This window comes from Cervus elaphus, chromosome 10 (assembly GCF_910594005.1).
Source record: "Cervus elaphus chromosome 10, mCerEla1.1, whole genome shotgun sequence".
NCBI lineage: Eukaryota > Metazoa > Chordata > Mammalia > Artiodactyla > Cervidae > Cervus > Cervus elaphus.
Window position 1 is genome coordinate 51,894,076 of NC_057824.1, and position 27,882 is coordinate 51,921,957.

General features: G+C 60.2%; 1 protein-coding gene across 4 annotated transcripts; it reads right to left on the bottom strand.

Annotated features, from left to right (window-relative positions):
- Positions 1 to 851: 851 nt before the first annotated feature.
- On the bottom strand, positions 852 to 27,882 carry LOC122701912 (Grid2 interacting protein). 4 transcript variants are annotated; one of them, XM_043915347.1, is made up of 21 exons: positions 27,813 to 27,878; positions 20,828 to 21,076; positions 20,523 to 20,608; positions 19,737 to 19,806; positions 19,185 to 19,279; positions 18,720 to 18,903; positions 15,700 to 15,854; positions 14,164 to 14,301; positions 13,832 to 13,929; positions 13,563 to 13,680; positions 12,457 to 12,815; positions 11,669 to 12,088; positions 9,429 to 9,516; positions 8,597 to 8,674; positions 7,579 to 7,775; positions 7,107 to 7,262; positions 6,895 to 6,981; positions 5,980 to 6,109; positions 5,768 to 5,886; positions 4,901 to 5,065; positions 852 to 4,698 (listed from the first exon to the last, which is right to left on the bottom strand). In XM_043915347.1, exons 1-21 carry the CDS (start codon positions 27,824 to 27,826, stop codon positions 4,627 to 4,629), a joined length of 3,078 nt encoding a protein of 1,025 aa, XP_043771282.1. In that variant the 5' UTR covers positions 27,827 to 27,878; the 3' UTR covers positions 852 to 4,626. The 4 variants fall into 4 exon arrangements, with proteins under 4 accessions (XP_043771282.1, XP_043771281.1, XP_043771284.1 ...); XM_043915346.1 differs by lacking the exon at positions 27,813 to 27,878 and adding an exon at positions 23,615 to 23,723; XM_043915349.1 differs by lacking the exon at positions 20,828 to 21,076 and having other exon boundaries at positions 20,537 to 20,608; positions 27,813 to 27,882.

Here is a 27,882-nt window from a genome sequence, read left to right on the forward strand (position 1 = left end):
TAGATCCGTGGCACCTGATACGGAGGTGACATAGGCTGAGCTGTGTCTCCCTCCCCAAGTGCCTGTGTGGAAGTCCTAGCCCCCAACACCTCAGAAGGTGACTGCATTTGGACATAAGTTCTTTAAGGAGGTATTGGGTTGGCCAATAAGTTTGTTGGTGTTTTTCCATAATAGTGTACAGAAAAATTCATACAAACTTTCTGGCCAATGCAATATTTAAGGTTAAAGGAGTCCTAAGGATGGAACTCTGATCCAGTGGGACTGGGGTCACTATAAGAAGAGACACGGGCAACGCACAGAGCAAAGGCCACATGAGGACACGGAGAAGCCGCCACCTACAAGCCAAGGAGAGCAGGCTCGGGAGAAACCCAACCTGCTGAGACATTGATCTTGGACTTCCAGCCTCCAGGGCTGGGAGGGAAAAAATGTCTGCATGTGACACAGGAGACACGGGTTCAGTCCGTGGGTCAGGAAGTTCCCCTGGAGAAGGAAATGACAACCCACTTCAGTATTCTTGCCTGAAGAATCCCATGGATAGAGGAGCCTGGGGGCTACAGTCCATGGGATAGGAAAGAGTTGGACAGAACTAAGCATGCACGCGTGCATTCATTCAAGCCACTCAGCCTATGGTATTTTGCTGTGTCAGCCTGAGCAGAGAGGAACAGAATGGGCTGGGAAAAGAGGCAGGGCTGTCTTTCTGTTGAAGTTACCAGCATCAGTGGCCCTTGGAACACTCATAGACATTTTGAAAAATCACATTAAGCACCACAAAGAAGTTATTTCCACTCAGAGGATGGGCTTGGGATTTAGACAGACTTGACTTTCCATCCAGCAAGTCACATAACCTTCCTGAGTTTCAGATGTTTTATTTGTAAAAAGAAGATAACAAAACCCACCTCAGAGGGTCACTGTGAACGTAAAGTGATATATGTAGAAACATGGAGCTCGCTACCTAGTAAACATTAACAGATGTTATTAGAGAAGGTGGTGTGTGATTGGGCCACACTATTTTGTAGTATTATTGAGAGGGAAATCCATTCCTGCTTGTCACACCTCGTCATCTGGTGAGGAAGGGGGGCAGGGAGTGGGGAATGGCACACAAATTAGCTCACATATAGGGCTTCGTGCTGACTCAGGTGAAGAATCACCGTGAAATACGACCCTGGGAAACCAAACTCAGAGAGGCCGACATCTGCATGCAGCATTGCGCCTGGAACGTGGGAGGCAGTCAGACTGTATTGGTGAATGCATTTGTGAACGAAGAGAAGGTGAAAACACCGAACATCGGTAACCATCTGTTGATTGGTTCACCCTCTTGGTGTTGCAAGTGACAGAAACCCATTCAAACCAGCCTAAGCCAAAAAACTAAAAGAAAATTTTTAAAAATTTACCAACGGTGGGAGGGGGGCAATTTGTCAGCTTGGAAAGTGGAAAGTCAGGGTGTCTGCTTCAGGCACAGTTGGATTCAGGGGCAAGGAGATGGCCGGAGCGGTCTTCTCTCCTTTTCTTCCATATTGGTTTACACCTAGGCGGGTGCCTTTCATGTGGTGGTCCTGGCAGCCCCTTCCAGGATCCCACCCTCTATACACCCCATGATTCATCCAGAAGAAAGGGGCCTCCTTTCCAAACACTTCTAACTTGAGTCTTGAATTGACTCTGAGCCGCCTGGCCAGAGTCCCAAGAACCAGTCTTATCCACTCAGCAACATTCCAAGGCCTGGGGGCAGAGGAGGGATAATTTCCCAAAGGAGAAATAGGGAGTTTTCCCCAGCAGAGGGGACACTGGCTGCTAGGCAGGCGTAGATAGCTGTTGCCCCCAGACTGAGAGCATCTGGAGAGGGGTCAGGTGACTCAAGGGTGACGATGTGAGACAGAAGGAAATGCATGGTGCTTGGAGGACACATGAGGAGGGTGAGCAGAGCTCTGCTGGGTCCAGGGAGGACAGGGGCCTCTGAGGATTGCAAGGAGGCTGGGAGGTTCCCCAGGACGCCTGGCCGTGGATGCAAACAGCAGACGGATGGCGACAATGGCTCTGACTCTACCTGACCCTGAGCCCATACCCTCTGCCTTGCGGTTTGGCAGCATCTCTCATCAAGAGGGGCTTCCCTTGTGGCTCAGCTGGTAAAGAATCCGCCTGCAATGCGGGAGACCTGGATTCCATCCCTGACTTGGGGAGATCCCCTGGAGAAGGGAAAGGCTACCCACTCCAGTATTCTGGCCTGGAGAATTCCATGGATTATATAGTCCATGGGGTCGCAAAGAGTCGGACACGACTGAGCAACTTTTACCCACCCACCCCCTTTCGCTAAGAAGGGAGTCTATTTCCCCTCCCCTGGAAGCTGGTCTGGGCTCGTCACTTGCTTTGACAATAGAATGTGGCAGAAGGGATGGTGTGACAGTTCTGAGCTTAGGCTTCCAGGGTTTTTCTCTGCCTTTGCTTGTTCCCCTTGTCTTTACCATGTGAAGGGTCCTGGCTTTTTGGCTGGAGGATAAGGGACCACACGAACCTATCTCCATGGTCCCAGCCAAGGCCCCGGACGTGGAAAGAGCCCTGTGTGACTATCAAAGCTGACCACTGACCCACAGAGGACCGCAGACACATGAGTGAGTCCACTGAGCCCAGCTCAGATTAGAACTGCCCAGGTGACCCGTGGACTCAAGAGTGGTAGTGGCCGCTGTTTTAAGTCACTGAGTTTTGGGACAGTTTGTTACACAGCATTGTGTGGGAAATAGGTAACAGTTACAAGGCATTATAGGCTTCCCTGGGGGCTCAGACAGTAAAGAATCCGCCTGCAATGCAGGAGACCTAGGTTCGATCCCTGGGTCAGGAAGATCCCCTGGAGAAGGGAATGACAACCCACTCCAGTATTTTTGCCTGGAGAATCCCATGGACAGAGGAGCCTGGCGGGCTACAGTCCATGGGCAAAGAGTCGGACACAACTGAGCACGCCCACACAAGGCTTTATGGGGAGAAAACCCAGCTAGCGATCGGCTTGTCAACCTGGGTCCCCTGGCATGGGGCTGGATATACCTGGAGAGGTTTCTAGTTTGCAGGAAAAATGCCATACAGGGGCTGGAGGGTCATGCTTGTTCATAGCCAGTGCAGTCTCTAGTCTCTACAGACCTCACACAGGGATTTTAATGCACCTTCCGACACGTTCCCCATAGACAAAGGCTTTGGGAACTTATGAAACCTATCCAGCTTGAGCTGCTGGGGAGAAATGCCCTCCACGAGCCACATCTGGGCGCATATCCCCCACCTGAATCACAGAGTTCGGTTTAGATATTTCTATATGGTGGCTGTGAGTGGGAAACAAAGAAAGAACATACATGGTCTCAAAGAGGGGCTGGTGGGAGACTGGGAAGAACTGAATGGGTCCCCAACGCTGTCCGGGGGCAACACCAGTTACTCAGTCACCGTGGAAGAAAGAACAGCCCAAAGGATGGGCTCTAAAGCCCATTCCAGGCTTCTCTGGAAGAAAGTCAGGGCAAGAGGTAGCTGGAAGCTGCCAGACCCAGGGTTTGTCAACTGGAGAATGGAAAGGATGGGACAAAGAAAGAAAAAGGATGCCCCCAGCTCCTGCCCTGCTCCCAGCATCCAGGCAACGCCTCCCTGCATCCCGAGATACACATGTAAAACAGACTCTGGGGCCCCCAAATCTGTCCCAGATGGGGTTACTGCCTGAATGCGTCCTATTCTAGGGAACATCACCACCACCCACCCAGGAGAGGAGCCTGGCAACCAGCCAAGTCCTGTTTATCCATCACCTAAACACCTCCCTGTTCTCTCAGCCCTTACTTGACGACCCCCTCCCGCTTCCAGACTCCCTACTTCTAAATTGGGTTTTAGTTTCTCGGTGGGCTAAAACCTCAATCCTGCAGCCTGCCATAAAGGATCTTCTGAATCCTTTCCTGTATCTCTGCGCAGCTGCTCTCCAGCCTGCCTGCCTTGATTCTGGGCTGCAGTGGACTCAAGCTCCTTCCGGCTTTCGAGGCGGAGCCTAGGTGCGCACTCCCCTCCTCCTCCCCCTCGCCCCCAGGTCCCTGCACTTGGGGATCCCCTTCCAGCCTTCTTCAAGCAGCCCCAGGTGTGGCTTGTTCAAGGGCGTCTGCCTCCTCCTCCAAAGTCCGAGGTCTGCGGGCTCTGTGCTCCGTGAGAAAGTCTCCTGGGCGCGCTCGGAGCAGGCTCAGGAAAGGTTCAGACGTCCTTGCTTGGGGCCGGGCACGGTCAGGCCAAGAGGCTGTCCTAGTGCGCGGACACCGCTCTCGGTGTCCCCACCTCCCCGGACCCTGATGTCCAGAGGGCCGAGAGCGGGGCGGGGACGGGCGGGGCGGGAGGAGGTGAACAAGGGGGCGCGGGAAGTCGGCGGGTGATCCACCCGTATCCGGGAATCGGCGCACAGGCTCCGGCCCCGCGCCCTCAATTCTCGGCGCCCCGGCTCGGCCCTGAGAAGGGGTCCCCGCACCTTCGCGGGCGGCTGGAGCTGGACGGCTGAGGTAGCTGGAGACGCGCGGGTGGCTGGGCGCCACTCCGCACCCGGACCGCTCGGGGCCACGTGGGGCGGCGTCCGCGCGACCCTCTCGGGCGCCGCCTCGGGCGTCCGTCTCCGCGCGCGGGCCGCCGCCGTCACCAGGCCAGGGGCGAAACCATCCCCGAGCTGCGCGGGCCCTCGGCTGCCTGCAGGTCGCCGAGCGCTCGCTGGGGACAGAGGAGCACGCGGGGAGGCGCTCGGTCAGCTGCCGGGCGCCCCCCGCCCAAGGCCCGGGCGGACCCCTATGGCCCCGCCCAGCTGGGGGCGTGTCCTTCCCCAGGGGCCCTTTCCCCCTCCTGGCTTCACACAGGAGCCCCCTCCTCTGACCTCCGGCCCTGCCCTCTCCCAGGGCCTCCCACCGGGGCTCACCTCGAACTTGCTCATGAACTCCGCGAAGATGCCGAAGAAAGCCTCGGAGGTGGTGGCTTTGGAATCTTCCCCGAAGAAGGCCAGCGCCTTGCCCAGCTCCTCCATGGCCTCTCGCTGCAGCCCGTCCAGCGCCCGCAGCAATGGCTGGGCCGTCTCCAGGAAAGACTGACGGCCTCTGTTAAGGAAACGGCTCCGGGCCCCAGGGGCAGGTACTCCGGCAGTGACCCAGCCAGCGGCCTTACTGCCCCGGGGCCCTTTGCTCTCCTGGACACCATGCCGCCGTCACAGGCTCCTGGCTTGTCCTGACACCCGCCACACCCAGCCCGGCCTCAGGCCACTCACTCACTTGCTTCCCTCTGTTGGGCAGCTCTCTCTGCTCTCCTGGCTCTGCCCAGAGGCTACCACCCTCTCTTACCCGACCACCCACGGAGACAGGCTCCTTATCACTCTCTAGGCTGTTCTCCCTCTCTGTCCTTTTTATTAAAAAAATCTATAGCATTTGTTACTACATTTCCTCTCCTGACTGCCTTTGGCTAGTCAGGCATGACAAACCTCTCCTTGAATCTTGTGACCTCAGTCTGGGTTCTGCTGCCTGCCCCCCGCCCCCCGCCCCCCAAAACAGACAGGGCAAGGGAGTGGCTTTAGGCCAATCAGAAGAGCTCCTTCTCAGTTACACACAGCCTCGGCATAAGCGCTTAGATTCTAGATGACCTAAGATGGACTCTTCTAGAAGCCATGCACCCACGTCAGCCTCTGCCCAGACTCTCCGCCAGCACACAGGGGTCTGCAGCAGTCGCTGGAGCGATGGCCAGCTCTCCCTGACCCCCACCCCGCCCCTGAGTGCATTGTGGCCCTGGGACAGGATACCGCCATGACCACAGCGAACTTGTCCTCGCTGGAGGGGGCCATGCTCTGGCACGCGGCCTGGATCTCACTGATGGTGCCGTGGAGGTCAGCCAAGTCGCTGGTCAGGGCTCGTTGGTTCACTGTAGGCAAGGGGATAGAGCCTATGGGGGCTGCCCATGAGGCCAGCCCAGGACAGTGGGGGCTCTGCCTCCCCACCCGCCCACCCAGCTTACCTTTGGCAGCCAGGGGCACGGTGGGCAGGTCCTGAGCAAAGCCCAGGAGTTCAGGGAAGTGCTGGCTCAGCGATTTGGCAAGGATGTGCAGGAAGGTGGATTTCCCATCCACCGTCTTGGTGGAATTCAGCTGCAAGTGACCCCAACACACGTCCTCCTCCAGGACCCCGTCTGACTCCTGATCACAGGGGCTCAGCCCTGCTTCCCCAGCCTGTGGCATCAGTTGCCCACCCCTGACACTCGCCAACTCCAAAGCTTATAAACCAACAGCTAGTAGTCCTTACTCTGAAGCTCTTATCTGCTGGGATGTCATGAGCCTGTCCCCTGGCCCAGATATTTGAGACCCATCCCCCCAGGAACCAGTCCTCCCCATCCCCAGCTAGGGGTGACACCTAGGTTCTTTTTGGTCCTTGTGAGTTTGTTCTTGTCAGCAGATGGAGCCCAAGATTTTCTAACCCCAGCAAAAGTGGGGAGCATCACTCAAGGTTTTTCCCTTTTGTGGTTTTCTGGAACCATCTGTGGCCCAGCTGAGCCTCAGACACCCTAAACCATTCATATCTATAAACAGAGTTGTCCTTCCTCTTTTAAAAAGCAACCAAAGGTGTTGCAGTGGAAAGTCCCAAACACACAGGGGGAAGGCTGGATATTTGAGTTGTCCTTTCTCTGGTTCTAGATCTTTCTGGGCTAGGACTGGCCTGACGGTGGTTCTGGTGTCAAGGGCACAGAATCCACTGGGTGGGACTCTCCCCTTCCTCCTGGAGCCTTCTCCCCTGCCCCCTCCTCCCCCACCACTCCGTCTCTCCAAGGCCTGGAGAAGCCACCTTGCCTCCCCACGCTTTCAGCCTTTGCTCTTCCTGCCGGGGAGCCTCGGTGGCAGAGCAAACAGATGGATGACTGCCTGACCGGCCCCCTCACCTCCGTCAGGAAGTTGATCTTGAAGCCCGTGGTCTTGTTGGTTTGAGGCTGCCCGTCATTGAGATAGTTGCCCATGGCCAACACAAACTGGGGAGAGAACCAGAGGGCAGGTCCTTCCTCACTGCCTGGCCCCTCCGGGGATGGGCCTCCAGGCTGGAAGCCCCAGGGGGCAGAGGGGCAGGCAGACTGATCTGAGAGGGGGTGGCCCTGACCTCCAGGATCTTGGCAAGCTTCCGGCTGTTCTTGAGCTCTAGGGAGGCCTGGCGCAAGCACTCCAGGCTGCCCCGGATCTCCTCCGTCTTCTCCTGGAGGGTGGCCTGGAAGTGGAGGCTGCGCAGACGGGTCTTGTATTCGGGAACCGACAGCATCTACCAGAAAGGCACGGCCAGCATTCATCCATGCCGCCGGGAGACCCTGCCCCAGGGCAGCCTGGCGTGGGCTCAGCGCGCGGCCGGCATCCCCTTAGGAAAATAAGTACGACCTCTAGGGCGCACCCTCATCCCATCTCCCCTGGACCCCGAGTGAGACCTGGCCATTCAAGGTGTAAGACTCAGAGGTGTGAGCGCGGGGCCGGCAGGGGAGCGGGACGCACGCACAGAAAGAGAGAGAACCGCGATAGAGGAGGTCGAGGCCCACTGGGCGGCCGCCCTTGGCCCCGGGAGGGGACGGGCCCGGCCGCAGCACCTGCAGGACGAACTGGTCGGGCTCGCTGAGGCGGCCGGGGGCCTCGCGGTAGGCCTGGTAGCGCTGCTCCTCGTCGGCGTCGGGCGCGAAGAGCAGCAGCTGCGCGAGGTGCGCGGGCTCCAGGCGCCGGGGCTCCATGCTCATGAGCACCTGCCGCAGCTCGGCCGGGCTCAGCTTCAGGTGCGCCAGCAGGATGGCTGTGGGCGGGGCCGCGGGTGAGCGGGGCGGGGCCGGAGCTGCTGGGCGGGGCCGGGGCGGGGCCTCGGGGTGAGCGGGGCGGGGGCGGGGCAGGAGCCGGTCCAGAGGACGAGAGGATCCGTCCTGCGACCCTTCAAGGGAAGGGTTCTCCGGGGATAGACCTAGATTGAGTAGGGCCTGTGGAGCTGCAAGGAGATCCAACCAGTCCATCCTAAAGGAAATTAATCCTGAATATTCATTGGAAGGACTGATGCTGAAGCTGAAACTCCAATACTTTGGCCACCTGATGCGAAGAACTGACTCATTGGAAAAGACCCTGATGCTGGGCAAGATTGCATGCGGGAGGAGAAGGGGACGACAGAGGATGAGATGGTTGGATGGCGTCACCGACTCGATGGACATGAGTTTGAGCAAGCTCCAGGTGTTGGTGATGGACAGGGAGGCCTGGTGTGCTGCAGTCCGTGGGGTCGCAAAGAGTCGGACACGACTGAGCGACTGAACTGAACTGAACTGTGGAGCTGGGGCCAGGGAACTAGCGAGGGTCTTAAAGGGGCAAGCAGAGGATGCGGCTGGAGGCAGGGCCAGAAGTGGGAGCAGATCACAGGATGGGGGCGGAGCCAAGGCCGGCACTCGCGCCGAGGGGACCTGGCTGGCAGCCGCACCTGGGAGGGAGCGTTCACAGAGCCCGGTGGCAGGTGCTGGGGGCCCACACGGCCCGATCTCTATTGTCCACTGGGGTGGATCCGAGGCTCTGCGGCCCGAGGGGGTCGTGTCCAGCCCACCCCCCACCCCCAACCCCTGGGCCTCCACAGCCCCTCACAGGTGTTGTAGGCCTTCTTGTGGGACAGGATCTCCACCACCTCCTTCTTCCTGAAGGGCTCAGGCCCCGGCACCGGCTCTGGAAGGGAAACTGATGGTTTAGGGACAGGAGGCTAGGTTGAGGCTGCTGGGGGAGGGCCCAGGAGGGGTGTGGCCACACCCACAGTCCCGAGGTCCCTGACCATGGACTTGACGGAATCAGCTCCAGGTGTCCACTCTCCTCACTCATGGCCTCTGGAGTCCAGCCGTGCACACCTAGTGTGTATGATGTGTGTATGTACCTCCCCTGTCCTCTCTCCCCTGGCTCTTGGGCCTGAGCCGGCCCCATAAGGAGAACCGGCCACCTAGTGACTGTAGATGCTGCCTGGAAGGACAACAGTCTCTCTCTTCCACCCTAGGACCACTCTCCACACACACAGTATCCCAACGGCATAGAGACACGCAGAGGGGGGCTAGGGGAGAGAGAGAGACTGGATGGGCTATCTGTCTACCTGATTCTGACTTTGAACAAATTACCTGGCCTCTACGTGCTGCCTCATCAGGAAGCTGGGGTGATCGCAGCCCCCACCTTACATGATTGTCACAGGATTAATGTAGGAACAAGGGTGTGTGGCATTTGGTAAGCATGTGATACGTGCCAGTTATGACAACCTCCAGTATTGAAGTGGGGAAACTGAGGCTCTGAGACGTTAACTAATTCAGGGGCCCAGGAAGTAAAGGGCAGTTTGTTCAGACCTCGGGGACTCTCAGCCCTGGGACCCCCACAGAAGGCAGTGGGTGGGCTGCCACAGAACCCGGCATCAGGGCTCCCCTCGGCCCCTGGGGCCACTCACTGGCAGCTTTCTGGGTGCCAAAGTGGAGCTCCAGGTCGAGGTATTTCACCATGTCGCTCAGCTTATCGTAGTCAGAGTCCTCCCCGAGCTGCGAGGGAGGGGGAGGTTCAGAGTGAGCAACAGTACTGGCAGCTGGACTGTGGTCCCCCACTGCCCCCCACCCTCTGAGGGCGGCCCTGGGCGCTCCCGGAGGGAGAGCCTCCACCAAGCCCCTGGCATGAACCCGGGGACGGGACGGGAGGAGACTGCAGGAGGAGCCATTGATAAATCATCCAAGTTATCATCGGGCGATGAGCCGGCTCCTCTTGTGGTCAACAACACTCAGACCTGGAACACTCTCCACGCAGAAGCCAGCAAGTTGCACGGGAGCAGGGGGTACAAGGGTTGTAAAGGGGCTGGAGCCACCCAAGGAGGCTTCAGAAGGTGGCCAAGGGGTCCGGGTCTGCTCTGAGGTGTCCTTTGCTGGCAGTGAGTTCACCAGAGCTGCCCTGGGTCCCCAAAGCTGGGGAAATGGAAGCAGGGAAGTGCCAGAGGCTAGGAACTGGCTGGGCGGCTGTGATGACTGATCCGGATGAGAGGTGACACTCTAGAAGGCCCATGGCTGCAAGGCCTTGGCCAGATGCCTGACCCGTGTCCCTGTGTCCACTGCAGTAAATCAGGGGAAGGATCATTCTGCAGAGTAAGGCTGCAAGGACCATCTGAGGCTGGTAGGAGTCTCTAGGGGACCCAGGAGGTCCCTGTTCGTGACTGTCCTGCTGACCATCCTTATTAGTAACATGAGAAGGTTCCCTGGAGATGTGGGCTGATGCCAACTTGGCTGGGAAGGCAGGAGATGGAATTGGGACCCAAGAGGTGGCAATGGGAAAAAAAATGACAAGCATGCTCCAATGGAGAGTGGCTGCAGTGAGGACACGTTATTAGGCGTCCCAGGAAGAGGAGAGGACTAGGGTGGAGGATGATGGCAGGAACAAGTGCTGAGATGGGGCAGCCCCAGAAACCGGAGGGTTCCTCGGCCAAATGAGGAGTGTGATGTCCAGGTCAGAGGAGGTGAGGGCCATGTTTTCTCCTCTGAACTGGTGAAGCCCCTCTGGGAGTTCCATTTGGGGCCTGCCCTTTGACAGACTGTGGGGCTAGGAACCATGTTCTAGGGCAGTGACCCAAAGAACAGGGATGGGGTGAACCTTGCTCATCCAATGGGCTGGTTGGCCTGTGGATAAGGAAATATACCTGCTCTGCCTGATTTCAAGGGGCGGGACAGAAAGTAGGGCATGGGAATCCCGGTGAGACAGAAATTCCAGAGCAAGGCAAGGATGGCTGGTGAAAACTGTCCAGGGAGGAAAGGGATGTCTCGGCAGGTAGTGAGCTCCCCATCAGTGAAGGTGACCAAGTAAATACTGGCAGTGCTGTTTGGGAGGAAACTCGAGCATCAGGGTGAAGGGCTGGGGGCTTCCCCGGTGGCTCAGTGGTAAAGAATCCACCTGCCAATGCAGGAGACACGGTTCGATCCCTGATTGGGAAAGACCGCACATGCTGTAGAGCGACTAAGCCCTTTCGCCACAACTACCGAGCCTGTGCTCTGGAACCCGGAAGCCGCAACTGCTGAGCCCATCTGCTGCAATGACCGAAGCCAGGACACTCCAGAGCTTGTGCTCCGCCCCAAGGGAAGCCACTGAGATGAGAAGCCCACGGACCGCAACTGGAGAGGAGCCCCCGTTCTCTGCAACTAGAGAAAAGCCCACGCAGCCATGACGACCCAGCACAGCCAGAAAGAAAGAAACTGCAAAAAGTGAAAGGGGAGAGGCTGCTGCGTGGGGGTTTGGACCAGCTGCCCTTTTCAGAATCCTCTGGTCTCGCTCCTGTGAACACACCGCACGGCAGACTGTCAGACAGCTCAAACGTCTGTGACTCTCTAACCAGCTGTCCTTCTCTCAGCTCCAAGAGCCTAAGGGGACCATTCACATCTCGGGTGATAGGTTTCAAGGGTGAGAGCGGTGCCTTTTCTGGGTGTCTTCAGCATGTCACCAGCTCAGGGACACTGACTGGGCTCCGGCGCCTGTGTTGACCACTGAGGGTGAGCGTGTCCCTGGACTGAGTTCTCGTTCATCGTCTGCCGAGGATGGGGAGGGCCCGGGGGCGGTCAGCTGATGTTGGAAGCGCCCCAGAGGTGGACCTTGTCTTCACTGCTGCTGCCCGAGCTGCCTCCCCTGGTGCAGAGCGCTCCGGGTCTCCAGGTCACCTACCTGTCCCCAGATGGTGCCTTCTGAGTTCTCCACCTGCTCCCACCGCAGGCGCTTGACGCTCATGTGGCTGGTCTCGCTGCGGCGGTGGCCCAGGCCCCGGGGCAGCATGGGGGGTGCGCAGGGGACGGGCGGGGGCAGGGGCGGCGGGGGCGGTGGGGGGACCGGGTGGCCGAGCTGGGCGAGGGGCTTGGGCAGCGCCGGAGCGGGGCCCCGGGGCCCGTCCGGGGTGCGGGAGCTGCTGGGCTTGGGGTCGTGGAAGGGCAGGGGCGGCGGGGGCGGGGGGCTGAGGGGGGGCGGGGGGATGTGGTCGGAGAGGGAGGAGTAGGTCAGGGAGCTGCCTTCCTCGCTGCTGCTGATGCACTCGCTGGCGCTGCTCCTCTCGTTGGTGATGAAGCTGCCCTGGTCGTCGTGGAAGCTCATCTGGGGAGACAGCCAGGCGAGGGGAGGGCCAGGTGGGGGCCCGGGGGAGACAGGGGCAGGGGCCGAGGTGCGGAGGACCGGAAGGCCCGGGGCAGCGGAGGCACGGCCCAGGGGCTGAATGGGGTCAGCCTGAGCTGGCAAAGGAACCTGAGACCCGGTACATGGGGTGGCCTTGGGTAGGGAGGTGTTGAAGCTTGAGCCAAGGGTGGGACAGCTCCAGATGGGGAGCGGGGTGTGCTGGGAGACAGGGAGGGGGAACCTGGGGCACGGCCCTCGGGGCAGCAGACCTCTGGCAGGAGCCCCGGGACCCCAGGCGCCTTATAGGCCCCCTGCCCGCCTCCCCCCCACACACGTGCCTGTGTGCTCACCTCCTCGTAGTCATTCTCGGGGCTCAGGAAATCCTCCACGATGGTGACCCGGGGGCCCAGCTGCTCACTCAGCGCATCCAGGAAGCGGTCGGTGTCCCGGCTTCGCACAGGGCGGGAGAAGGCGAAGAGCTTCCGGCGGCTGGACGGGCGGCGGCTGGGGTCTGGGCTGGGGGGGCTCTCAGCGCGGACGGGCTCGGGGCCCGGCTGAGGGGAAGGTGCCCGGCTGCTGTCCAGGCTGGCGTAGGGGTGGGACTCGGAGCTGCTGGGGGAGGCCAGGCCCTCTGAGCACAGCGGGTAGTAGCTGGGGGAGGGCAGGAGCTGCTCACTGGGCCACGAGATGCTGGACCGGGTCCTGGGCCCTGTGTGTGGGGGGGCGGGCCGTGAGGACCACTCCTGGGTCAGTGCCTGGGTTCCAGCACAGGCTGGGGGGAGGGTGCCAGGGCAGGTGGGCTCTGAGCCCCTGGGCACCTCTCTTTCCCTCTCTGGACACAGCGCAGGAAGACTCTGGTAACCTCTCCAGGTCTTCCCTGAGGATGATTGGAGGCCAGAGTGAACAGAGGGCGTGCTGCTGGGCCCAGGACAGGCAGACCCCTGCTCATCCTGGAGAGGATCCCAGGGTCCCACCCGGAACCCACTGAACACAAGGCAAGGGCGAGGGGGTCTCCAGACCAAAGTCATGGTACCCAGCAAGCCTTTGGCCCTCAGAAGTATCGCCCAGGGGTCCTGCCTTCAGAACGGCAGAGAAACTGTTGTGCAGGCAGCCATCTGCGCAGCTGAGCCATTCACAGAGTAACGCACGCTATCTAGTTTATGCAACAGCCACACGTTCACTGAGGACCACCCCCATCCCTTGGGAGCAGCCCTCCGCTTTTCCAGATCCACAGTGGGGGCGGGGATCAGAGAGGGGACACGGGAAGGCGGCCAGGACAAGGCGGATCTTGATGGCCCCTAGCCATGGAGGTTGCCCGGGTTCCCCAGCATTCAGTCCCACGGCCACGGAGGAAAAAGGGGGTCCGAGGGGGTATGCCTGGGGGTGGGGGCAACACCCAGCCAGCTGGCCAGGAGGCAGAAATGGCCCTTGGGAGCCGGGGCTGGAGAGCCCCTACCTGCTGGGCCTGCCGCGCTGGGCAGCGGCGGGGAGGCACGGGCTCGGGAGCTGGTCCCCATCTTCCCTTTGAAGCTGCTGCTCAGGCGGGACTCGAGCTCCGCGTAGACGGCTGACATCTTCCGGGAGAGGAGGAGGTGCGGGTGAGTCCGGTTGGCCCTCAGAGGCAGGCCTGGGTGGTCTCGGAGGCCAGGGTCTGCCCCAGCTCCATGGGCCACCCATTCCCAGCTCCCCGCTGACACCAGGAGCAGGGTGGAGAGAAGGTCTCACCATCTTGGGGTTGGGCGTCTCGGGGAGGGATGTGCCGTCGCCCGCCTGCCGCTCGCCTGGGATGGGAGGAAGAGGCATCTCCGGACAGTCGCCAGGACCTGCCGGGGGAACCAGAGGGCGGGGGGTCTAGTGACCTCCTCTGAGCTCTAAGGGTTAGACCCCAGCCCAGGCCCTGGAGAAAGAAGCACCAAGCCCTGCAGACCCAGGGGGAGGAGGCACCCGCTCAGCCCATTCGGGGATGTCTCATCTCGCCAAGCCCATTTTACAGGTGGGAAAACCGAGCCCTGGCCCCACCCTCCCCCCACTGGCGGCCTGTTGGTCCCGGGCCTCACCACAGCCAAGGCCGGCCTCCAGGCCCTGGGAGCGGAGGCTGCGGCGGCACATGGAGGAGGCCCTCAGGGAGCTCCGCATCTGGGGTTCGGGCGCCGGCTCGGGCTCCAGCTCCGGCTCCAGCTCGGGCTCGGGCTCGGCTGTGGGACCAACGGGGAGACGGGCTGCTTGTCCTCTCAGCCGGACAAGGAGCCTCCGAACACAGGGAGGGCGAGGGCACCACCCACGAGTCCGGCCCTGCTTTCAGGGGGAGCCCTGGGATGGGAAGCGGGGTGCCCGGCGCAGGAGGGGCCCCAGGTGGTGCCGGCCTGAAGACGCAGGCCACGCGGAGGGGTCACAGCCTCCCTACCCAGCAGGTCCTTTCTCAGGACGACAGCCTAGGACCCCGCGAGTCCAAGGTCTGCACACCAGACTCCGCTGCCCACAGGGGTGAGATGGAAGATTCCAGGTCAGGGCAGAAGTGTGGGAGGGATGTCTGCTGCCCAGTCTGCATCTGAGTTTAAACCCTCTCCCCCCAACCCCCACCTGTGGGTCCACAGGACGAGGGTTAATGGGCACCTGGGGGAGCACATAGGGGATGTGCAGGCGGTCCAGAGCAGGTGCCCAAGGTTTGGCCCCCTTTGGGTGCCCGCAGCCCACGTGCTGAGGTGTGTGTGGGCAGGTGGACACACAGCAGTGGAATGGCGGGGGGCGGGCGGTCAGAGGCTGCACAGGGACCCACAGGCTCTCGTGTGAGTCTGCGGGCTTCAGAGCCCATCAGGCAGGGTGAGCTGGCCATGTGCTCACCACCCAGGTCTGTAAACAGCGTCCACATGGACCCCTTGATCTGTGCCACCCTCCCTGGGGTGCAAAGCACAGCCACTGTGCTCACCCTCACTACGTGGGTGAGAAACCCGAGACCCCCGGCGTTAGGTGGGGTGTTTGAAGTCTAAGGTGGGAACTCCCTGGTGGTCCAGGGGCTAAGACTCTGTGCTCCCAAAGCAGGGGCCCCAGGTTCGATCCCTGGTCAGGGAACTAGATTCCACATACTCCAACTCAGAGTTCACATGCCACAACCAAAGATCCCACATGCCACAGGGAAGACCCAGCACATCCAAATAAATAAATATTTAAAAAAAAAAGAGTCTAAGGTTATGCTGCTTTAAGGATCAAACTGGGAAAGTGCATCTGTGGAGCCAAGCAAGGGACCAGCCCGGGAGTGTTGGGCATGTATCTACAGTCAAGTCTGACTCTCTGCGACCCCAAGGACTGTAGCCCACCAGGCTCCTCTGTCCATGGGATTCTCCAGGCTACTGGAGTGGGTTGCTGTTTCCTACTCCAGGGCATCTTCCCCACCCAGGGATCGAACCTGTGACTCTTTGTGTTTCCCGAATTGGCAGGTAGATTCTTCACCACTGGGCCACCTGGGAAGATGCTAGCTACCAGCACAGGGGTGCATCTGTGAGTGGGAGGGGCCAGGCCGGCTGTAAAGCCTCCCAGGTGAGAACAGGCGTCTGGCTCTTCGCAGGGCCAGCGGGCCAGGGGGCGGGGCCGCTCACCGGTCATGGCCGTGTAGCCCAGGAAGCAGGCGATCTTCTCCTGACAGAGTTCCTGCTCCTCGTAAGTTAGCAGCTGGTAGATGAACTGCCAGAGGACCTGCTTGGCCGGAGTGTCCAGCACCGGGTAGACGTCGACGATGAGGGTGTCAATGTTCCTGGTGGGGGAGGGGGGTGCAGATCAAGGAGTTCATGACTCCGGGGTTCACCAGAGCGGGCTGGGTCGGGGACTGGGGGGCACTTCCGGTCCTCACGCCCTTCCCCTCCTTCCCCAGACAGAGAAGCGGGCGGGAAGGCAGGCTCTGCGGACAGCCTGCCCGGATTCAAATCCCAGCTCTGCCACCTGCCAGCCAAGTGATCTCCTCCTGTTACTCATTTCTCTGTGTCTCAGTTTCCTCCTCTGTAAAATGGGAGACAAAAATAGTATCTACCGAGCGTTCGCTGGCGGCTCAGGGGTTAGGACTTTAGACTTTCACTGTTGTGGCCCAGGTTCAATCCCTACTCGGGGAACTAAGATCCTGACTCATTTGGAAAGACCCTGATGCTGGGAAAGATTGAGAGCAGGAGGAGAAGGGGATGACTGACAGAGGATGAGATGGTTGGATGGCATCACCAATTCTATGGACATGGGTATGGGTGGACTCCGGGAGTTGGTGATGGACAGGGAGGCCTGGTATGCTGCGGTTCATGGAGTTGCAAAGAGTCAGACACGACTGAGTGACTGAACTGAACTGAACTGAACTGAAGATCCTGTAAGCTGGGTTGCTTGGCTGGGGGGTGAGGGGTGGGTGGGAGGGGAGGCGGAGAGGATGGGGGTGGTGAGGGGAGAGCATCTACCGCACAGAGCTGTTGTGACGATTAGAATGGATAGAATGGGGACTTCCCTGGCGGTCTGGTGGTTAAGGCTCCACACTGCCAATGCAGGGGGCACAGGTTCCTCTGGTCAGGGAACTAAACTCCCCCATGCTCCAGGGCCAAAAATTTAAATTAAAAAAAAAATGTATAGAACATATTTGGAAAACTGACTCAAGGGACTGGTAAATAATGGCCCAAGGCCCAAAATTTGGCCCTCCACCTGTTTTTGTAAAGCAAGATTTACAGGAACATGGCCATCCATACTGGTGTGTATTGTCTCTGACCATTTTCAAGTGACAACAGCAGAGCTGAAGGTTTCAGCTTTCAGTGGAGGCTGTACGGCCTGCAAACCCTAAAGTATTTACTATCGGGCCCTTTCCAGAAAGTTCGCTGATCCCTGCATTGTATGGAAAAAAATAAAACTGATCCTCATGTAACATCACACATAAAGATGAACCCCGGGTGGATAAAAGACCAAACTGTGCAAGGTATGATTATAGAACTAACAGAAGATAATGCAGGAGATTTCTTTTGACCAAGGAGCAGGGAAGGACTTGTTAAATAAAAATTCAAAATCCAAACCCATAAGGCCCCATATGCATTGAATGTGATGATACAAAGTCAAGAAAACCTGGAGCTGACAATACTAGATAGAACGGAAGCAATAAGACAGTAACAAATGGGAGAAGATACTTACAATGTTTAAAATCAACAAGGAATCGGTATCTGAAACATACAGGGAATTCTAGCCAATTTTACGGTTTGCTTTTTGGAACTTCCTGTAATTTTTTTTACCACATATATTTGTTCCATGGCTGGTGAAATCTGGAGATGCAGAACCCACAGATATGGAGGGTTGACTGAGGGTGTTATAACTTGGATGAATGCTATTGTTGTTTAGTCGCCAAGTCATGTCTGACTCTGGACCCCATGCACCGTAGCCAGGCTCCTCTGTCCATGGGATTTCCCAGGCAAGAATACTGAAGTGGGTTGCCATTTCCTTCTCCAGGGGATCTTCCCAACCCAGGGATCAGAAATCTGTTATGTCTCCTGCGTTGTAAGCAGATTCTTTACCACTGAGCCACCGGGGAAGCCCATGTGAATGTTGAAAACATGCTAAATGAAAGAAACCAGGCTAAAAGTCCACATATTGGGACTGCCCTGGTGGTCCAGTGGTTAAGAATCTGCCTGCCAGCGGAGGGGACATGGATTCGATCCCTGGTGCAGGAAGAATCCCACATGCTTCGGAGCAACTAAGCCCGAGTCACAATGACTGAGTCCATGCTCTGCAACAAGCGAAGCCGCGGCAACAAGAAGGCCACACGCTGCAGCTGCAGTAGCCCCCGCTCTCCGCAACTAGAGGAAGCCCGTGCGCGGCAACCAGGACCCAGCACGGCCAGAATAAATTAATTAAAAATTTAAAAAGTGGGAAAATAGTTATAAAGAAGTCCACATATCGTATGGTTCCAGCATTTGAAGTCTCCAGAACAGGGAAACCTACAGAGAAGGAAAGTGGATTACTGGTGGTTTAAGGTGAAGGGGGAGTGGGGGAGGTTGGGGGGGTGGGAACAACTGTGAAACGGTTGGGACTTCCTTTTGAGGTGATGAAAATGTCCTAAAACTGAATGTGGTGATGGTTATAACACGTTTGTGAACATACTAAGATCCAGTGCGTTGTACACTCAAATGCACGAACTGTATGGTATGTGAGTTATATTTCAACAAACACATACATTTTTGTTTAAACAGAAAAAGAGGATGGAGAAGTAACTGGCTTTGCATGGACCAAGACAATGACCCTCTGGGCTGAGGCGTGTGATAACGCTCCTGCTGCTGCTGAGGTGGGAAAAGAAAGATGCTACTCCAACCAAATAGGGTCGGGCTGGTCGTGAGTGCCCAAGGGTGGGTGTTTCGAGGGTCCTGCCAACCACACTGCAGGGGCTCACTGTCTGCTTCAATTTATAGACGGGGCTGGGACCTGGCCAGGTCACGTGGCTGGGAGGTGTCAGAGCGGGGGTTTGTTTAGGGCAGCCCAGCGGCCCCCACATTCGGGGACCCCTTTGAGACGCTCTCAGAAGCTCAGGCAGGTGAGTGGTGATGAGTCTGGGCAGGATTTGGAGTCCACCCACGGCAGATCCCCCCCACCCCTGCCACCCTGGGGTGACCACCTGTGCTGGAAGAAGCTCTCAAGGGCCCGGCAGACCCCATAGCGCTCAGGGGGCGTGAGCAGGTGCTCCAGCTGCTGGCTGAAGGTCCTCCCCTGAACTCGGATACTGGACGGGAGGATCTCTGCCACCCACTGCAGGGAGGTGAGCGCCGACGACGGGTTGGGGGAATCCATCGAGTCGGAATCTTCGGTGGGGGGGGGGGGTCACAGGAAGGAGAAACACGAGTGAGCTGGCGTCCCCAGGCTAGGCAAGGTTTGCCCAGCTGCTAGGGCCGGGGGACCTCCCGAGCTGGGGTGAGAGATGAGGACGGGGCTGGAGGGGGAGCTCTGAGGCTGCCCAACCTGGGGAGGGAAGCTGCAGGTCTGCGGGGAGAGCAGAGGCCTCGGTAGGCTCGGGAATCCCACCCCTGGTGACCCAAGCAGGGGCTCCAGCGGCCAAGGCGGCCCAGGGCCAAGGGCGGCTCACCGCTGGCGAACGGGACGAGCCCCTCCTCCACCACCAGCGTGGGCATGGCGCCACTGCCCTGGAGCATGGACACCACCTTGTCGTGGGAGCAGTTCCTGCCGAGCAGAGGGGGCCCCGGAGGGCCGGCCCAGCGTGACCCGAGCGCACACCACCCCCCGGACCCCCCTGTCCTGCTGGTGGAGGCCACACGGCGAGGCCACAGGCGGGCCCGAAGCCAGGGCCCTGCCTCGCCCGTGCGTTGACCTTCTCTGCAGGAGAAGCTCCAGGTCCAGGGCCAGCTGGACACTTGTGGGTACAGAAGGCGTCATGCCCCCATCCTCCCTGTAGGGTCCCCCCCAAGGGAACGACACGCATGATCCAGTCAACCCTTTGCCCCAAGCACGGAGTCTGGGTGTCTCCTGGCTGGAAGGATGATTTGACATCCTGGAGAGGGTGGGAGGGCAGATTCAAGACTTCCCATAGGAGGGGGGACAAACAGGGGACCAACTGGTCAGACGCCCGGGGCCGGGATGTCCCAAGAGTCAGGAGTCCTGGGGGCTGTTTGCCTCTGACCTCATGTCCAGTCCATTGAGGAAGAGGATCCGGTCGCCTGACTTGAGGGAGGCATTGTCAGCCGGGCTCCCTGGAAGCAAGGCGAGAGGGCGGGTCAGCTGAGCAGGGACCCGCCCCGGGGAGCCCCAAGTCGTTGTCCTGTTTTACAGGTGAGAAGAGGGGTGGGTGGCAGAGATCAGGAGAGCTTTTCTCACAGATCCATGCACTGGGGACATGAGATGCAGAAGGGCAGAAGGAACTCAGCATCAGCAGGTGAACCCATGGGGATGGAGCCGTTCCGCCTGCAGAGAGCTTCCACAACGGAATGCACTTCCGAGGGGCGGCAAGGAGGAACTCCTCCAGATGTCACCATTCCACGAGCAAGAAGGGGCAGGCCAGGGGTGGACGAGGGGAGTCCCTGGAGACTGGATACTGGGAAGAGGCCCTGGAGCCCTGCAGCCTGCCCAGCAAATGCACAGTTCTCAGTGGGCAGTGGGCGCAGAGAGGGTGGTCTGGGGCCCGATCAGGGCAGGCGCCGGCTCTGTGCTGGCTGCTGCAGTCTCAGGCAGGGCCCCGGGTCCTCCCTGCCGGCGCAGGAAAGGTCTGAATGGAGGGTCTGGCTCAAAGGTGACCCTGCACTTGGAGGGGGTTTGCCCGGACTGGGGAAGATGGGTGATCTGGGTCGGCTGCTGGGACACTTAGAGGACACAGGCTCCTCAAGGTTGGGACCTGAAGAGGGGAGCAGCTGCTGACCATCGACCTCACAGGCTCCTTCACCTCATTCTGAACAACCCACCCACCCCTCACCAGGCAGGACAGACTCGATCCAGACAGGTCCATGGCCACGCAGCGTGAAGCCAAAGCTCTTGTTGCCCTTGTAGACTCGGACTGTCCTGGGGAGAAAGAAGGGGTGGGGTGGGGTCGCTCAACGTGCCTTTCTCTTGGGAGAGGAGCCTGCGGGGAGCATGGGATGGCAAGGGCCCGCGTCCCACTCCCCTTAACCTCTCCTGGACCCCAACCCCCAGGTGCCCCCGCTTCTCCCCCGCGCCCTCGGCCGGGTCTCCATTCCTGAGCCCACCGACGGAGAGGCGTCCGCAGCCCGTCCCGGGTACCTGCGCGCGCCCCCGGGGCCCGCGCGGCCGCCCAGCAAAGAGGCGGCCTTGCGCGGGGGCGGCTCGTCGGGGCGGCGCGGGGCGGCGCTGGCGCGCGTGGACACCAGGAGGCGCTCTGGCCGCTCCTCGCTGCGGCTCCGGCGCAGCCGCTGCGCGCCCTGCGTCCGCCGCGCGCGGCACAGCTTGCCCAGCAGACCCTGAGACACCACCTCGTCGAAGCGCGCTCGGTGCTTCTTGGGGATGAAGATCCTGCGGGCGGGCGAGGACCACAGAATCGGGGCGCGCCCCCTGGTAGCGCCCCGACCCCGGCAAACTTCGCGGGCTCCGCATTGGGCCCGCTCCTCCGCCCAGCAGTGGCCTGGGGCATCAGTGTCCCCCTCGGGGCCTGGACTTGTGCCCTAGTGGGCCCGGGTCACACGAAGGCCGCGGCGCCCAGCTCGCTCCACTTCGGGAAAGCCTCCTTCCCCAGGTCCCCATTACTCTGGCCTCAGTGCCCTCCAAGCCCTTCCGTGAACCTGTTCCTCCTCTAGCCTTTGTCTTCCCGTCTCTGGCTTCCCCGGACTCCCTCCTCTCATGCCCTCACACCAGCCAGGCCAAACCTCAGCCAGGGGTCCCCCCCACCCACCTTCTCCCCGCCTGGTTCCAGGAGAAAACTCTGCTGCAGAAAACCGAGCCGCCATCCGCGCTGGGGTCAGACTTCGCCTAGACCCTCATGAGGCTCCCAGTCCTGCACTGGGTCTCCCACCAGCACCCCCAGTGTGGGTGGGGACCACGGCATGCAGTCCTGCTCCTACCCTTTTGGCCCAGCCTGTGCCCACCGCCCCATCACACTCTGCTCCCTTAGCTGACCTGGGTTCGCCCTTGGACACCCAACCCTGGCCTTCCCCCGGTTTAGTCCAACATGTTTTAGGAAGTCCCTGCTATGAGTGCCAGCCAGGCGCTGGGCTTCAAAGCTGAAGGCACTGTGGTTCCTGCTCTCAGACCTGGAAGTGCCTTGAGAGGCTCATCCACACCCTGGGATGTTTCCGCGGGGCCCCTGGGTCTCCTCTACAAGGCTGGAAGCTCTCGGAGGACTGGGTCTACTGTAGCTTGGGGGTGAGCCACGGTGACCGGCCAGGGCTGAGCACAGAGTTAGGACTCAGTGACGCAGCAGACAGGGTGGTCCAGCAGCGGCCCCCCCACACCTCTGGTCAACATCCTGGGGACTCCCTGGCCCCTGGCAGAGGATTCTCAGGCTCAGAGGGGGTCCGTCACACTCCAGGGTTATGCGGCTGCCCGTGGCTGAGGTGGAACCTGGGCTCTGGCCTCCGCACTGTCACGGGGCTCCATCGAGGGCCCTTGAAGTTCTGCTTGCTAGTGAGGCCTCCCTGGCTGCATCCCAAGGCTCCTTTCCCTATTCTCTGGACCAGGAGCCAGCGCCAAGGGCATGGGGGAGGGCAGGGAGCAGTGGCCTTGCAGCCAGCGGACATCCAATCCGTCTGAGGTCGCCTGGTGGCCCCCACTTAGTTCCCTTGATCTCTGTGGGTAGGTTTAATGAGGCCAGGTGGCTGCCTGGTGGGAGGGAAGGGATGTACATCCCTGGGGAGGAGGGTGCACCCCCCCCCCCGCCCCACCCCGTGAGCTCTGGTCCAGATCGGGACGTTCCAGGCAAGCGGGAGGCAAGAATGATGGCCTGCTCGGCTCTGCCAGGAGAGCAGTCACCCAATACACTCATCTGTGCCCACCCCAGCGATTTCCGAAAATCCAGGGCCTTAGCCACGTTCCCTGGATGGTCCTCCAAGGTATGCAGAGCCAGACGTCTCCGTCTGCTGGCCTGCATGGTCCCCGCCTGTCTCCTGCCCAAGCAAAGCAGAGATGACAGGCACGAAAGCATCTGCTTTACCCTTTGGGCTCCGGCCTCAGGCTCCAGAACGTATCAGCCCAACAGCCCCAGCCCCTAGGTCCAACCCTCTAGCAGCAATGAGAAAGGGCCTCCCTCAACCCCACAGTGGGAACCAGGGTGAGTCACCAACTGCCCAGGCGGGAGAAGGTTGGGTGCCCTCTGCCCTCTTTGGTGTCCGTGGAGCTGAGATGGAAGCCTAGCCCGCCTGGTGTGCCAGACGCCCTTCCGGCTGGTGTGGGCCCTCCGTGTGCCTCAGTCTGGCCTACGCACTCCAGCCCTGGGTCTGCTCCGAGCCGATAGCCCCGGCAGATCTAGGTGCAGTGGGGCCTCATAGACCACTGTGGCTGATGGACGGACGCCCTTTGAACTGACGGCCTGGCTATCGCTGTCCTCAGACTCCCAGGTCCCTGCTGTGCCAGCAGGCTTCTCTGTGGCCACGGGGCTCTTTGGGAGGCTATCCAGTGACCTTGCACTCAAGAGTTGGTCTGTTCCCTTAGGGGGCCGGGTCCAAATCCAAGTCCAGATTCCCATCGGGGGCTCCCGCAAGGCCCTCTCTCTCCATCACCGTCTTTGCCTCGCTCTCTGTCTAGCTCCCTGGATCTGTCCAGTCACACGAAGGAAAGAGGACTTTTCAATCCCATTCTTGGTCCCCACCCCGCATCCCGACCCCTAGGGCGGCAGGCAAGTGCCCACCGCGGGGAACCCCCTCTTTAATACCATTCGGGTTTATGTCCACCCTCCCAAGCCCCTGCCCCCAGTCAGGCTGACTTGCTGGGTACGCACCCAGAGCAGGGAAGCCCCTCGGTGCCCGAGCCCCACCCCTTTTCAAGTCAGCCGGAGGCGGGTCCGTCGCACCAGGGCGCGCGGTTCCCGCGGGCTCGGTACGCGCGGTTCGGGGAAACTACCGAAAGTGCCGAGAGAAGCCCTGGTCCTTCCCCATCTGGAGACGGCGACGGCGGCGAGCTAGGTGCCGATGGCCCGGGGGTGCGGAGCCCGGAGCGGAGCGAGGGCGCGGCGACTCCACGCGCCTCTGCCGGGCGAGCGCGCTCAGCCCCTCCCGAGCAGGCTGGGCCCGCGGCCCCGCGCCCGCCCCTCTCGGGTGGCCCCGCCCCGCCCCGCCCCTCCGGGAACTCTCCCGTCCGCCCTTCGCGAGCTGGGGCAGCTTGTGCCGCCCCTCGGCCTCCTCTGGCCCCCGTCCACGAGCCCTTCCCCAGGCGCCTCGCCTCTGATCCCTCGGGCTGCGGCGCCCCGGAGAGTCCCCAGCACCGGCAGCGAGACCGATCCCGACAGTTCAAAGGAAGCTCCGATTGCCTTATGTAGAGTCTGGGAAGGCTTTCTGGAGGAGGTGGCCTTTACGCTGGGACTCAAGGACTCAGCCGGTGTCAGCCAGAGCGGCCTTCCCTACTCACCCGGGGGGAAGCTCCAAAGAAGAGGCTAGAGAGGGAAGCCTTGAATGCCGTTGGCAAAGTTCAGCCTACACTCTTGAGAACAGAGAGGAGCCATGGGAGGGTCTAAGGATTTAAGAGGAGGTGAAGGGACTCTGAAGGTTTTGGTACACCAGGGGTGGGGTGATGCTGGGAGGGGCACAGTGAAGGATGTTGGGATGGGACAAGCAGCCAGTTTCTAAAACACAGGAGGTAGAGTTAATGAGACCTGGGGGCAAGTGAGGAGGGGGCAGGTGAGGGTGATGGTGGGGGAATAGGGGGTCTCCCTGGGATGAATGTGTTCTACTGGAAAGGAGAGGGGAGGACCAGCAAGGGAGGAGACGGAGCTAAGAAGAAAGAGGCATCAGGTTGCTTCTGGGCCTGCCACTCTCTGGGATCTGAGCAGGAGCAGACCCCAGGGACCCCACTTCATGGTCATGAGCCCTAGCTTCAGGTTGAAAGGGTGAGAATCTGAGTTCTGAGGACCAAAGGGTAGATGCCGGAGCCGCCCAGGGCATCCTGGGGAGGGGCTTCTCAAGGACCACTGCACGGGGTGCGGGGGTCATCACGAGGCTCTCTCTCACCAGGAGGCAGTCACCACCTAGACAGGCTGGAACGGCAGAGGCAGCAGCCCTGGGGACTCAGCCTCCATCTCAGTCTTGTGGGGAGCACCCTTCATGGTCCTCCTGTGGGTCCTGTGCCTGTCACAAGGAGGCCCCTTCAGACCCGACGGTCAGTCTCCCTGCTCCATCCAGGCCATGCTGCCCAGCACACTTTGGTCCCCAAGCCCAGCCCCAGTGAGGCCCACCTCCCCCCTCCCCCCGCCTGGTGTGACCTCATTGGGCTGAAGTTCTTCCCTGGAGCAGCAGGAAGCCAGAGCCTGTCCTCACTCGGGGTCGCCCGGGGCCTGGCCTCAGCCCTGCTCACAGGGAGCGCAGCTCCCTGCGTCCACGGGCCGAGGGCACTCACCGTCCCGTCAAGACAGAGCCCTTCCCGGGGGTCATGCGCCGGCTGTGACAGCCCAGCACCCGGAACCAGGCCCGCCCGAGGACAGTGACGACTCCACGTGTCTGTGGGCACTGGAGATGTGACCACGGAGAAGATGCTCCTGCTTGAATCCGGACACAGCCCGCCATGCACACGCTGCCATGGGGCCACCTCAGAGCTGTGCCTCTGACCCAAGCAGCGTGGGTGGGCCGGACTGGCCTTTGCTGAAGCATCTGCCCCAGCAGGAGGGCACCGCCAAAGGGCAGATCACACTCGGGCAGGGCTTCTCCATCGGGGGTGACTTTACCCCTCAGAGGACATTCGGCACTCTCTGGGGAGAGTTTTGGTTGTCATAAAATGACAAGCGAGAGGGGGGTGTGCTATGGCATCTGGTGGGAGGAGGCCAGGGATGCTGTAAGCTAAGTGCAGGAGAGCTCCCAACAACAGAGAATCACCAAGCTCTGAATGTTGGTCGTGCTGTGGTTGAGAGACCTCTCTAGGGAGAAAGAGACCTTCCCTGGGGTAAGCCAGTTTCATCGAGCATGTGCTGGATGCCTGGCACTGCTTCTGACATGCTGTCACCAAACTTTCCAAATAACTTTGTGTGATGTTGTCTCTCACATTTGTCATTAAAGCAGAGGAGGGTGAAAGAGGTGCTCGAACCCTAAACCCCAGTTTCTCAATGAATCTCTTGGATGCTGGCAGTTGGCAGAGTCTGTTTACATGCTTTCCCACCAAGAATCCTGCTGGGAACACATGGAAATGATCGACCCCGTTTTATGGATAAACTGTTGAGGTTAGTGAATCTGCTCAAGGTCACAGAGCCCATGAGTGGACTGGGGGGTCAAGCGCAGTCTGGCAGGACTCAGAACCCAGCTTCCCCAACCACCTCCGTGGCTGCCCTCTCCCCTGCCCTCCCCCTGATCCTTCCCTTCTTTGCCTGTTTCCTGAAACACCAGCAGGGCACGAAGCCCACTTCGCTTGCCTGTTCCCTCTCAACCGCGTCACACTTTCCAAACTCCCTGGCCTGTCCTAATTAGAAAGTCATTTTTATCACTTCATCAAACTGGGATCCCTTTGGGGACAGACCCAAATCAGGCTCTGAGCCACAGGAGTAACTGCTGTCGTAAAGGAAGATAAGACCCTCTACTTCCATCACTGCCACTGACCCAAATCACACCCTCGCGGCCACGCTAAGATGCAGAGGCCACGCTGGCCAAGATTGATGCAAGTTGCGGATGGACATGCTCCCTGTGTGCGCTGTCCTGCAGGGCGGCCACCAGCCAGAGAGGGCCACTCCATACTTGCCGTGTGGCTGGTGAGACTGTGAAGCTGAATTTTAAATTGCATTTTATATTCATTAAGTTTCATTTTAAAGAGTGACATGTGGCTAGTGGCTACTGCTCTGGCTTGACCCAGCTTCACGGTCTCACTGCTCCTTCTTCTTTCTCCTCAAATCCTCTGCTTTGGCCCCTGGACCACCCTCAGAAGCTGCACGGTGACTGAAGTGGTTTCCAGCCTCAGTCAAGCGTGCCCACGCACCTGCCCACATGTATCTTTACCCCCTGCGTCCCCAGGTGTCCAGGTTGTCTCACTTCATTCCCCTCAGTTGCAGGGTCCCAGAGCCAGAGCCCTTCACAGCCCCCTGCCAAGGCGGGGTGACTCACAGCTAGGCACGGTTGGTAGCTGAGGTTGGGTTCTACAAGGCAGCACCCTCACCTGGGCATTCCGAGGTTCCCCTCTGTAGCTGGATGCCTGGCCCTGATGAGCCGTCTTCCCTCCTCCACAGGACACACGGCTGCACCCCACTGGCCGCTCTGCAGCCCTGGAACTGCCGCCTCCTCTGGGCAGCCTGCCCTGACTGCCCGGTGCTGCCCTTCGGCTGGCGCTCAGCTCTCAGAATCACAGAAAACTGAGCCTGTGCTATTCCTCCGGGCCCTATCCGAGCTCTCTCGGGAAGGGGCTGCGTGGGGATCACCACTTCACCCCTAGAACCCAGTACATCAGCCCCTGGAGCCTGGTGGTGGCGGTGGGGAGTGGGGGGATGGGGGCGGAAGCCACGCTGCCAGGGGACCCCTCTCCCTGCAGAGCCCAGCTGGGTGCCGCCCCCTCCTCCTCCGGCAGCCTCCCCAATTTTCCTGTCGCACTTGACACGCGCTGACAACAGAGGCTGCTGTTTCATCTTCCCCCAGCGGCGCCCCGGGGACGCTGCGGGGACCCGGCATCCCCAGGTGTCCAGCGTTCCCGCTTCCCAGGCTCTCAATCGAGCACGCCCAAGGGGGCGCCTCCTCCGCTCCCCCAGCTCTTCCTGACCCGCTGCCGGCAGCTCGGGACGAGCCGTGGACGGGAAAGGCAGGCACGGGGGCTGTCCCAGGAGGCAGACCGGCTGGCCCGGCAGAGGCGGCGAGGACGGAAGCCCGGGCAGCGCCGAAGGGAGGACCGATGAGGCGGACCGAGAGGGCCTCCGGCTGCTGAGAGCCGTCAGACACGCGTGCCAACTTCCCCGGGGACAGCCTGGCCGCCGGGCCCCTGGCCCAGCTCTGAAGCGGAGGGGCGGGGCTGTCGGCCCATCACCTCCCCAGGGAGCCCTTCCGCCCCAGCGCATCATCTCTGCAAATTTGTTTCTAGATATAACTTTTTTTTCTTTTTTCCTCTCCGGATTTTCCTAGCAAGGGCCAGACCCCTAACTCACCCCAGGCAGCTCATGGTGGCCTCTTTCGGTGGCCTTCTGTGCTCCGCTGCAGAGCGGAGGCGCGGCACCC

Excerpts from the sequence above, each read along its gene's own strand:
- LOC122701912 (XM_043915346.1), bottom strand. The coding sequence starts at position 23,649 with ATGGGGAAGGACCAGGGCTTCTCTCGGCACTTTCG. Across the intron at positions 12,816-13,562 it reads CAGCGCGGCAGGCCCAGCAG|GGCCCAGGACCCGGTCCAGC; the intron begins GTAGGGGCTCTC and ends CCCCACACACAG. Across the intron at positions 5,066-5,767 it reads AGTTCGCTGTGGTCATGGCG|TCTTTCCTGGAGACGGCCCA; the intron begins GTATCCTGTCCC and ends AGAGGCCGTCAG.